The sequence below is a fragment of the Chrysoperla carnea genome, chromosome 1 (genome assembly GCF_905475395.1).
Source record: "Chrysoperla carnea chromosome 1, inChrCarn1.1, whole genome shotgun sequence".
In the NCBI taxonomy this organism is placed as follows: domain Eukaryota; kingdom Metazoa; phylum Arthropoda; class Insecta; order Neuroptera; family Chrysopidae; genus Chrysoperla; species Chrysoperla carnea.
Window position 1 is genome coordinate 60,502,631 of NC_058337.1, and position 12,212 is coordinate 60,514,842.

At 29.4% G+C, this 12,212-nt stretch overlaps 2 protein-coding genes across 4 annotated transcripts; both read left to right on the forward strand.

Moving 5' to 3' along the window:
• The first annotated feature begins 3,523 nt into the window (after positions 1-3,523).
• Positions 3,524-7,624, forward strand: LOC123303526 (general odorant-binding protein 72-like). 3 transcript variants are annotated; one of them, XM_044886288.1, is made up of 7 exons: positions 3,524-3,656; positions 3,752-3,827; positions 3,889-3,941; positions 6,056-6,091; positions 6,154-6,262; positions 7,396-7,460; positions 7,526-7,624. In XM_044886288.1, the coding sequence occupies exons 1-7, from the start codon at positions 3,585-3,587 to the stop codon at positions 7,541-7,543; spliced, it is 429 nt and encodes a 142-aa protein (XP_044742223.1). In that variant the 5' UTR covers positions 3,524-3,584; the 3' UTR covers positions 7,544-7,624. The 3 variants fall into 3 exon arrangements, with proteins under 3 accessions (XP_044742223.1, XP_044742224.1, XP_044742225.1); XM_044886289.1 differs by having other exon boundaries at positions 6,196-6,262; XM_044886290.1 differs by lacking the exons at positions 7,396-7,460; positions 7,526-7,624 and adding an exon at positions 6,344-6,415 and having other exon boundaries at positions 6,154-6,300.
• Positions 7,625-9,060: 1,436 nt separating this feature from the next.
• On the forward strand, positions 9,061-11,195 carry LOC123303510 (general odorant-binding protein 72-like). Its single transcript, XM_044886287.1, has 7 exons — positions 9,061-9,171; positions 9,247-9,322; positions 9,382-9,434; positions 10,049-10,084; positions 10,172-10,280; positions 10,957-11,021; positions 11,080-11,195. Exons 1-7 carry the CDS (start codon positions 9,088-9,090, stop codon positions 11,095-11,097), a joined length of 441 nt encoding a protein of 146 aa, XP_044742222.1. The 5' UTR covers positions 9,061-9,087; the 3' UTR covers positions 11,098-11,195.
• Positions 11,196-12,212: the final 1,017 nt, after the last annotated feature.

Here is a 12,212-nt window from a genome sequence, read left to right on the forward strand (position 1 = left end):
AATAAAAATTGAAAATTTATGTCAAATAATTATTTTTGTAAATTTTTGATTGTTAAATTTATTGAAATAAAAAATAACAAACCTTGAGAATTTTTGTGGAAATTAAATGGAATCATAATGGAGTCGATACCCATTAGAAATCGGCAACTTGTTAGTCATAAATATAATGAAACTGCTTGAGTTAATAAAAAATATTTGCAAAAAAAAAAAAATGCATATTATGGAAATTTAATTGTGGTTTGAATTGCAATTGTATTACAAAAGCTTTACATTTCGTACCATTACGAAAAATCCTATTCGAAGTTGTGTTTTACTCACTGCAATTTGTCATAGTTATTAACGATTTGTGATTTTTAATATTGTCACTAATATGTAATAAATTTTTAATTGTAAATAATAAGTATTATTAGAAATATAAATAAAATTTAAAAATATCAATAATTGTAAAATTAATTACTCCTTACTCCCACATACAATTTTACACAATAATCTATTTTACTATATATTCTTCAAAGTGAACCATAAAAATTTTCTCGAAAATAATAGACATATGCATGATATCGAAGGCTTGAAGACGAGAGAATTTCGACGTTCCTTTTTTGCGCTCTACCTGTATAACTTATAATGATAATAATAATAATAAGAGCCATAGTCAGCCCACTGGCTGAGCAAAGGCCTCCCCTAATAGTTGCCAATTTTTTCTGTCTTTGGTTCGCGCATCCATTGATCACCTGCAAATTCTACTATATCGTCCCTCCATCGTTTAGCTTGGCGCCCTCTTCCCCTTTTACAATTATACGGCGTCCATACAGTGGTCTTGAAAGTCCAACGCTCTCCTCCCATTCTCGATACATGTCCAGCCCATTGCCACTTCAACTTTTTAATTTGTAAAGTCACGTATTTAATTTTTGTGTTGTATCTTATATCTCGAGATGGAATTTTTTTGAGATCTTTTGATGTTTAGCATGCTTTTTTCTAGTACACGTTGACATGAGCGGAGTTTTATGTAATCTTTTTTTGTTAGTGACGAAATATGGGAGGCTTTCGTTAGGACTGGTAGGACACAGGCATCCATCACCTTTCTCTTTAAGGTTATTGGGATGCAACCTTTGAATATATGTTTTCCATGCATTTTTTCAAATAGCACTTCCTACTTTTTCTCTTTATCCATGATTAAAAAAATGATATCGATCGATTGGTTCTTAAAATATTCTACCCAGAATATTGATTTCATATCCTCCTTCTTCTGTGTAGTCTGTCTTAAGAAGCAATCGATCGATTTAATTTTTTTATCTTTGTTAAAGAGAGAACTTTTAAATGAGGTATCACAAAGTAGGAAGTGCCATTTGAAATTTCAAAGTTGGGTGGGTGGAGGTGAAGAAAGGAAACCTAAAATTTTCTAGGCACCATTTTTGAAATTTTCCCGTCGATACCTAATCGACGTGTTTTTACTAAGAACAATAATCAAGAGTTCCTAAGAGTGGATACCATCCATCTTCTGTGTAGTCTATCTTGAGAACCAATCGATCGGTTTCATTTTTTTTATCGTGGTGAATAGAAAATTTTATGCCCTTTAAAATGATGTATAACAAGGTATGGGGTGCCATTTGAAATATCAAATTTGGGGTGGCTAGTGGCGAAGTGATGAAATTTAAAATTCTCCCGGTACCATTTTTGAACTTTCCCCTCGATATCTAAATTGACTAGTTTTCACTCAAAACAATAATCACATCATGTCAAGAGTTATTAAGGGTGGATACCTTTGAAATGATTACATTGTATAACAAGTGAAAACAAACAATTGACTGAGTTAATTGTTGAAATACCATGTGTAGACAGTGTTGATTACTCTGTCACATTACACATACAAACATGTCATACATATATAACTGATATTCCCATATAATCATAGTATACAATTTGCACATAATTTGCGCTCTAACGGGTAAACAGTGACGTTTACTAAAAAATGTTTCCTACAAAAGTTGTTAATTTTTTTATAAGAAACATTTTTTACGTTCAAACTTTTGTTCTATCTCTAACGGTTTACAAGATGGCTCCTACGGACCAAAGACCCAATTGACCTATATTGCTCATTTACGAACTTGACTCCACTCTTTACGTCCTAAGCACGCTGTAAAAATTTCAGCTTGATATCTCATTTTGTTTTTGAGTAATCGTGATGATAGATAGACGACAGACAACCGAAATTGGACGAATTAGGTGATTTTACCAACACCTATACCAAAATTTTGTTCTTAGGATCAATATTTTTAAGCGTTACAAACTAAACTTAGTATACCTTGTTATATTTCATATACATGGTATAACAAGTACTGAACAATTATCATTGCACGATCATTATTGACAATTAATCCTAATAATCGTATGTTAGCAACAAAATCTACCTTTATAGGATGATGTTGATGAAATTTACATATAATCATCATTTTTCTTGAATGATAATTGTGCATGATTTTTAAAAGCTGTATAAAACCTTATAGCCCAAGCAAATTATCTAATTATAAATTTGGTTACTTAAATTCTGATACGAGCAATTTCTCTACGTAATTGTATATCAAAAATATATATCGAATAAAAAAACTAAATTGCAAGATATGTAGTTCAAGTTCAAATATGTAGTTCAAGTATTCTTTAACTACAAGATGCCAATTAAATCCTCAACAAGGCTTAAGGTATACAGAGATACTGCTCAGAAAATAATAATGGCCACACAATACACACAACTATAATTCCGTCACGATATTCGTATTCAGCGACCTCAAAAAACCTCGTGTAACAAGTTTGGATCGATTATATAACAAATTTCCCGAAAACTCCACAATACGACGAGAAACCATTTACCCTGAGCACCAGGTACCTCTGAGACCAATCCTACCACAATTTTCATGTTCAGCGATCACAAAAACCCCTATGTAACAAGTTTGAAATCATTTTCATCACCATTAACCAAATTGTGAATTTAATATTAACGGTCAATTTAAAATGCAATTCTAAAATGCATATTAATTATGTTAATTGCATATTTTTAATTTCTTATAAAACAGAATAGCTCAAAAAATTTTCTGACGCCCTAACGAATAAAATGCCAAAAACTGCCTTCAAATCCGGCTTACTGTTCAAATTTTTCGAACTTTGATAATGTTTTATGCTTTGTTTCTTCGTCCAATTTTTATGTTTTGTATTAAGGCCTTATAATACCCCCGCGGTTTGTTGTGCTTTGAAATTACGGATGCCGAATATCTTTTTTAATAATTAAAAACCTAAAACTTTATATTGGGAAATTGCTCGTTTCAGAATTTAAAGGATATACAAACCATTTGCCAATTTGCTTGGAGTAGTTTTTAGATAATTTTTTTAAATGTCCAAACTATTTATTAAATTTAATGAATTAAAACATAATATAAAGATAGTTTTTAAAACCTTGTAATTAATTATTACTTACAGCATAAAATATCGTTAAGCATCCTTTATTTTTGCTATATATATTTGAGTGTTGATAAATCTCCAAATGTACTAACCATTGTCTTGAAAAGGTGTAGTGTGTCGAAATAATCTATAAAATGACTGATCGACCTAAAGCAATGTTTTTAATCTGTTTGATTATTGTTAATAATCTTTATTATACATTTGCAGTGAGTATCTATTTTGTGAAAAAATCGAAATATGTTTACTGAGTTATTGTGCGAACATCTTATTTGTTTTTGTTAACTGAATTTATTTGTTTTAGTTAACTGAAGCACAAATGGCTTCAACAGCCAAATTAATGAGAAAAATGTGTCAACCAAAAACTAAAGTAACTGACGGTAATTTATTGAATCAATTTTTTGGTAGTAGTTTTTTAAAAAATTTTTCTTATTATTTTAGAACAAATTGACAATTTTCATAAAGGCGTTTTTGATGACGATAAAAAAATGATGGTAATTTTTTTATTTTTAATTTCTCAAATTTCTCGATAAATTAATTATTTCTCGTTTATCTTATAAAAAACTGTTCTTAAGCCATTTCCTTATTCTTTATCTCCTATTGCTTCCACTGTCCGCCCAAGAGAGCGGCCATTAATTTCACTAGGAGACCTTTGCCCAAGTGCCGGTAGTTATACAAGCATTAATTATCGCTTTTCATTGCATTCTTTGGATACTAAACACGATTTTAATTCGAAGTTTTGTTATTTCGAAAACAGAAGACATTGTCGGGACAATAAAAAAGTCTGGAAAAACTTTTTTTTTTAATCTTAATTTTCGATTTTCCCAATTTCCCTGAATATGATACAAGGCCATTGTTGATAAGAGAGCCACTGAATTGATAAGAGATGGAATAAAATTTTAAATAAGAAAGTAACTCTTCATAATATAGCAAACAACTTTTTTTGGAATAATTTTTTTGGTAAAATTAATACAAAAGGCAGAAATCGAAAGCATAAAATCGGTCTTTACCTTATATGATAGTCTATGTGATGTTCTAAGTTTTTGGTCGTAGTAAGACAGACAATTGTCTTTGTAAAAAAACTAACAACTTAAAGTTATTCTTTTTGTGTCTTGATTAAATTCCGTAGAAATCGAATGAAAAAACTAATAGCGATAAATGTTTGCATTCGATTGAAATTATACGACTGACGAAAAAATGTTTCCTACAAAAATTGTTTGTTATTTTATAAAGAATAAATTTTTAACAAAACTTTTTCTGTATCTCTCATCGTTAACGGACTTGAGTTGATTTTCAAAATCACTCAAGTCAAGGTTAATAAGATGTCCCCTTCCAATAGAACAAATTTTAGTAGGGTAATTCGTTCCAAAAGTCTTTTGATTATACAGATGATATTTGGAGAAGTTTCAGCCTTTCACTTGCAAAACAGCATGGAAAATCGAAAAACGCAAAAATATCATTTAACTCATTTTTAGGAGAAATTAAAATAATGTATTTGTTTTTTTTTTATATGGAGACGTCTTTAATTTTAAAAAAGGATCACTTTGTTTAATGGAACTGAAAAACAGCTTTTGTTTGATCAATTTGTTTCCTAGGTTTCAATTTTACAAAAAAAAAAAAAAAAAACAACTCACGTCGCTTTTTGTCGTTGTCGTTTTTTGGTATGATATTTGGACCCCTTAGGGGAGTGTGAACTACATTTTGCAAGGAAGAAAAAAGTTGTGCAAGCTGCGCAATCCGTGAAAAACTGGAAGATTTTCGGGTTTTTTTTTCAGTTTTTACAGTTCAATTCAAAAACTATGAGCTTTGTTTTCAAAAATGTTAAAATTTTGAGTTTTATTTGCGTTAGATGTAGAACAAAAGTTTAAATGTAAAAAAATGTTCCTTATAAAAAAATAAACAACTTTTGTTTGAAACGTGAGGGGGCAAATTAGATCAAACTTTGGTATCCATTTTCAACATAAGAATGAAAGATAGAGAATTGAAAATTTGTAGCTAGCTTCAACTAATAAACATTTTGAAATTTTTTAAATAAACAAAAAAAAATTTTAATAGAAAATGCTTTGAAAAATTTTCACAATTTTCCAAAACTAGTATAATTGGCGGTAGAAGAGCGATGCAACGCTGCGTTTTTTTTATGTTATATTTTCCTCTTAGGAGGAGTGTTAAACTACGTTTTGTAAACAAAAAAATTCTATCTGCGTAATAGGTGAAAAAGTCCGAAAATATATAGCACGACTTTTTTTTTGGCTTGCAAAACGTGGTTTACACTTCCCTTAGGAATCCAAATAGCATACTAAAAAGCAGCAACATTATTTTGAGAATTTCCTGATTAAAAATACTCTACGTGGAAACTTTTGAGCATGAAAATACCTAAAAAAGGTGACGACTATCGAGGCTTTTTTGTGGCAGAGAATAAGAATTTGCGAAAAAAGGCCCTGTTTGACTATGAAGTCGAACGTGTATTGAACTACATACTATAGTTTCATTCTTGCGACAAATATTTACTATGAAGATGTAAATTGATGACGTCTTGTGATAACTATCTTATACTATATCAATAAAAAAACGGGACTCTAATATTTCAACTTGTTTTAAATTTTTTCAGTGTTATATGAATTGTATTTTGGAAACGATGAAAATTGTAAGTACCAAAGTATAAAAACTCATTCGAAAAAAATCATTAAATCGAATTTTATTTTTAAGATTAAAAGTGGAAAATTAGATATGGGCGCAGTCGAACAACAGATACCAACATTACCAAAAAAATATCAAGAGTCAACGAGAAAATCAATGGATGAGTGTATAAATAAAGGTAAAATCCAATTTTAAAGTGCGCAAGTTTTTGTTGTTGTAATAACTCATCTTTGTTGCATCAAAAAGACACTAATATAAGTTTAGCATTTGAAAATAGCAGTGAAAGTTCCAAAGTTATTGGAACTAGTTCGAGAGCTCTCGTGCGACGAAAAAGTAGGCTACAAATAGACACACGCAACAAAAATTTGTATCGAAATTTTACTTACTCAAATAATTATAGCATTGTGAAAATATTCCCTATATTCATTTTAGAGTTTGAAGTCTCTAAATTTTGAATAGAATTTAGGATAATTTTCCCTTTTCGGTAGAGCTATGAAGTATCAAAGTTTAACACTTAAGTGGACCCTTAAAGCCTAAACGAATAACTTCCAAGTATAATAAAAAAACTCTAAACGACTCGACTGAATGTTATAAATTCTTTTCGGCTCATATTTCTGTTAATACGCTTCGATAGACACCTCAACAAAGTCGATATCAATTTTTGTTCGCGCGATATCGATCTACACACACACATACTTCTCTTCAAATTGGTGTTAACGCTTTGTCCTAACCATGAAACGTAAAGATATGCGAAAATTCGATTTCAAAAATCGGACCCATTAAAATAATTTCCTATACTGGGTGTTAAAAAAACAGAGAAGCTTATACGACTTTTTTACGGACAAAACATGAACACTGTCCAAAAACGAAATTCAGTGGGAACTTATTATAGTTAGACTCTTCAGTACAGATAAAGATCCGAAAAGGCCTTCATTCATTTTTGGGGAATATTTACTTTTGTTATTTTTGAGAAAATAATCATCATATTTCACAATAAATCGTAATTAAGAGATTTCTCAAAATTAACAATTAATGTCCACAAGAAACATTTGAAAACTATAAGAAACAATAATTTTGGTTTTCGATACATATGATAATGAAGCTAACTGTATCTTAATTATATCTATCTCGAAAAAGAATTGTCTTTGGAATTGGTTTATATGAATTTGTTTCTCATTTTTGTGAAATAAATCTCATATCAATTCTATTGTAATGATGATGAAAAATGAATAAAAAACTGATTGAAAAATGCAACTTTAATAATAATCTACTTGAACAAAACATGAAAACTAAATGAATAATCGCTTTCAGTTACTGGAGAAAAATGCGAACCCGCTTATAATTTTGCTAAATGCATTTATTTGAGCAATCCGGAGGTAATATTAATTATAATATTTTCTAATATTTACTTTAATTAATAATAATTTTTTGTTAATTTCAGATGTACTTTTTGCCATAAGAAACATCATTGTTTGTAAATTAATTTTTTATAAAAATTTATTTGAGTGTAAAAAATGTTTTTTCATTGTAAATAAAATTTCATAGAGCATGTTTCGTATACATTTTTTTCTGATATAAAACATACCTTAAAATTTTTGTCTAACTGCAAATCTCTACATTTAATAATAAAAATTTCCTTAGTAGATATAAAAAAAATCCGGGGTGTGCATTTGATGACAACAAACGTACATTGGAACATACATTTTCAACTAAACAAAATCCGTTTGTTTCTAAGACAGGAATTTTTTGGAGAGCAGATTGACAATTGTCTTTAATGAAAGAAGTACTTCCATGGGGAATGCCTGAAACTGTAATAACAAATTTAGTATTGCCATCAAATATAATTTGGATTTAAAAAAATTCGCCAACAGTATGAGTATTTATCTCGAAATTAGAGCTAATAGAATAAAATGGTAAAGAGCGTATCTGTAATTGGAATCCATTTATGTTAACCAAAAATAACATGTCTAAAAGGGAGAGAACACTAAAATATACTTTGTGATAGTGAATGTGCCCGGTGGCGTAGCTAGATGGACAAAGACCCCGACGGAAGAAAAAAGGGGCGCCATCACTCTTTCCACGTAACTTGAACTTTTATTGACCGATTTGCCGTCAAACTTACAAATTGAGATAAGAAAATAATACAGTGAGGGGTAATACAATTTATGAGGGGTAGAAAAGGCAATGCGTTTATAAAGAAGGTAAATAGATGTGGATATGATAAAGATGAGATCAATAGACGTAAAAAAAGGTTTTCTAAGAAAAATTTCCCGTCAAATTCACATTCTCTTGCGAGCTTAAATTTTGTAAATTATTCTATAGCTTTACTAAAATCCAAGTTGGATGTCACCTTGTTTTCTTTCGCAATGAATGGCAAATGCCGAAGATGATCTTCAATGACCATCTTCGATAATAAAATACTTTTATTAACAGTACTACTTATACACATTGCTTATTAGAAATGATTTACAAAACACAGTTACTAGCTTCTTATAGTTTATTATTATTTATTATTTGAGAGGGTCTATATGCATTCATATTTAATTTACTATTCATTTTATTATTATAAATTGTTGAAATGGATGTACGATTAGAAACAATAAACCTCCTCCTTTCTTTTCAAAGCTTAGGGAACCCTCAGAGCTTTGGAGCCTCGGTGCACTGCACCACCATGCCTTCTGATAGCTACTCCACTGTGCTTATTTAAGTATAATGAAAGCACAGATGCAGAAATCGTGTATCTCGATATGGGAGACGATGTCACCCTAATAATTAATTTAAAATTAATGAATAGAATTTTTTAAATCGCTATGTCTTTTTTATTATTAATTATAACAAAATATGCAGATAGTTTTTAATTATTACTATAAGTAATAATTAAAAATTGTATAATTAATATTCACTTCTTTAATTACTACTTTTGTCAAATATATATATTTGCGCGATGATAAATTTCTGAGAAAGCACAAACAAGTTTTTTTGAAGAGGGTGTACAGTGTCGAAATGATTGACAAGATGTCTTATCGACCTGAAGTAGTGCTTTTTATATGTCTAATAACTGTAACCAATTTTTATTATACATTTGCAGTGAGTATATTCAAAATCCAAAATTTGTTTGTTCAATTACTGTTCGAACATCTTGTATAGAATTAATTTTTTTAGTTAACTGAAGCACAAATGGCTTCGACAGCTAAATTAATAAGAAAAATGTGCCAACCAAAAAGTAAAGCAACTGACGGTAATATTTTTAGTTAATTTTTACTGAGATTTTTTACTAAACTTATTTTATTATTTTAGAACAAATTGATAATTTTCATAAGGGAGTTTTCGATAACGATAAAAAAATGATGGTAATTAATTTATTTTTCTTTCAAATGGAAAAGAAAAAATTTTTTTATAAATTAAAAAGACATTCTAGACTTTCGAACACATCTAGTACCATTTTGACACAATTTTGCTCTCTTTATTAAAGTTACAATAAAATCTGGTACCAACAAGTATCATAATTCATTTAGAAAATTTTACTTGTTGTAGTAAAAGTAGTACCCAAATGCCAAATTTTTTTAAAATTGGAGAAATTTCATATATTCATTAATCGTGTCCGAGATTTTGTCCAATATCCAGAGAAAAAGGAAGTATCATTTTAAATACTTATTTATTTGTATGAATGTCGTCTATATGTATGTACCTACCTGTATGTCATAAAAATAGGACGGAACTTTAGACGCAAACTATAAAAATAACTGTAATCCGAAAAATTATAAAAAATTATTATTTGATTGTTATAGTTAATATTTGGAAAACTGGTTATGTTTATTCGATTTAGGGACTTCATAAACGTGTATCCTGCTTCTCTACTTGCTTAGTTCTTAATATTTACTTACAGTTTTAAAGTTACTAAATTAAGTTAATTAAATTAGTATTCAAATGTGTTTTCAATTATAAATTAATTAAATTTTTTCAGTGTTATATGAATTGTATAATGGAAACGATGAAAATTGTAAGTGTTTGTATTAATAAAGATTAATTAAATTGTCAAAAAAAAGTATTACATTACAATAATAATTGTATTTTATTTATTTTTAAGATGAAAAATGGTAAACTAGATGTGAACGCTGCAGAACAACAATTGCCAACATTACCAAAAAAATATCAAGAACCAACGAAAAAGTCTATGGACGAATGTAAAAATTCAGGTACCAAAAATTCAGAATTATAGTGTCGGCTAATTTCATTATGTCACGGAACATTTTTAGAGTTTTCACTTTTATACGAAAGTAGTTACACCAATACCAGTTATACCAAATAAAAAGCTAATAGAAATCTCCAAATCAAAGTTTCAAATAAAAAAAAAAAAAATTGTAAAGAAAGATTCGTTACCGATTTCCATTTTTTATACTGTGTTCTTTTTACAAAAATACTAAGCACAAAAATTGTTTAAAATGACCGTGTGCACAAGAGCTATGTTGTACCAGGTATGAAAAGAAATTCTGATGTATTTGAGCTCATAAGATGGGTAAGAGTTTTTGGATTTTCCGAGAAAACGGTGACAAATTCCTATCGTTAGACTTGTTTAAAACATCTGTTCGTCAGTTTAAACAACTTTTGTTTCAAATTTTTTTCATTTAAGACTGTGGTGATGCATTATATATTTTTTCAATTTTACGAGGAGTTTTTGATTGTGCTCCACCATCCGAAGAAATTTTTACAGGCATCGTCCTACCTAGCGTGAAATCCATTTTTATGGTTTAATGGCTAAATTTATTAAACATATTGATGAATGAGAGGTTACTCACATAATTATTAATTATTCATTAAAAAAAGAATAAAACTATACCTACATCTCAAAACTTTAAGCTTTTATTCTTTCAGCAACTGGAGAAAAGTGCGAACCAGCATACAATGTTTGTAAATGCCTTTATTTGAGCAATCCAGAGGTAATTTTTATTATCATTGAATGGCTTACTTTTATTAATAACAATTTTTTATTTTCAGTTGTACTATTTACCATGAGTAAACACCATTTTCTTGTTTGTACCTATAATAATTTTTTATTAAAATTTAATTTGGTAAAATTATTTTCTCGTAAATAAAATTTCATACAGTAGGCTCAGTATATTTTCTTTCTGATCTTTAAAAAAATCCTAAAATTTCAGTTAACAAATATTTTTCACAAATTTCGTCTTTTGTTGACTGTAGAACGGATCTGGCGCCAGAGAAGTCAAATCTATATATATATATATATATATATATATATATATATATATATATATATATATATATATATATATATATATATATATATATAATGCTTTGTCTTGAATGATTGACTAACGGATCATTGCACAGCCTAAACCACTGATCGCAGAGACCTAAACTTGGAGAGTGTGTTCTTTGTACGACGTAGGCTTTGACGTAGGCATCCGATAGGAAAGGATTTTCCAAATTTCTATCCCTAAGGGGGTAAAAAGGGGATGCGGATTTTGTATATGTTAATAATTTTATAGACAAATGTAGATCCACGTTTGCATGTTTGTCATCTTAATATATATATTTCTTGTGTGCGTGTGTATGTGACTGAACTCCTCCTAGACGGCTGGACCGATTTCGATGAAATTTTTTGTGTGAGTTCAAGGGGATTGGAGAATGGTTTAGATTTACCATTCGGTCCAGTACAACTGTTTTTGAGGGCTCCGTACCAAAAAAATGAAATTTCATTAAATGGTGGGAGCGCATATAAATCATATCACATTATGTATACTATGTGTACTATGTATTTTTAATAGTATTCAGGTATTGTCAATAGGCATTTATTAGAGCCATATGCGAGCGCAGCGAGCTCTACTATCAAAGGTCAGGCCAAAGGTCGAAGGTCAGGCCACTCCAATAAATAGGAGTTAAATTGGGGTTTAGCGGGATGGGTTTAGCGGACAGGCTAAACGTAGTATAGGTATTCATGAATTGGAGTTACGTTTTTACGGGACAACGTCCGTCGGGGCCGCTAGTGTTACTATAGTTTTTTATAACTTCATATGGTTTATATATATTTACAGTGAATTTTAATTTTTCTTCTCAAAAGCGGTATGTTTGGAATCATTATTTATAAACTCAATGACTGAAACTTTATT

Coding starts and splice junctions, on each gene's coding strand:
- LOC123303526 (XM_044886288.1), top strand. CDS start 3,585: ATGACTGATCGACCTAAAGCAATGTTTTTAATCTGTTTGATTATTGTT. Junction 6,092..6,153: donor TTTTGGAAACGATGAAAATT/GTAAGTACCAAA, acceptor TTTATTTTTAAG/ATTAAAAGTGGAAAATTAGA. Junction 6,263..7,395: donor GGATGAGTGTATAAATAAAG/GTAAAATCCAAT, acceptor AATCGCTTTCAG/TTACTGGAGAAAAATGCGAA.
- LOC123303510 (XM_044886287.1), top strand. CDS start 9,088: ATGATTGACAAGATGTCTTATCGACCTGAAGTAGTGCTTTTTATATGT. Junction 9,435..10,048: donor ATAACGATAAAAAAATGATG/GTAATTAATTTA, acceptor AAATTTTTTCAG/TGTTATATGAATTGTATAAT. Junction 10,085..10,171: donor TAATGGAAACGATGAAAATT/GTAAGTGTTTGT, acceptor TTTATTTTTAAG/ATGAAAAATGGTAAACTAGA.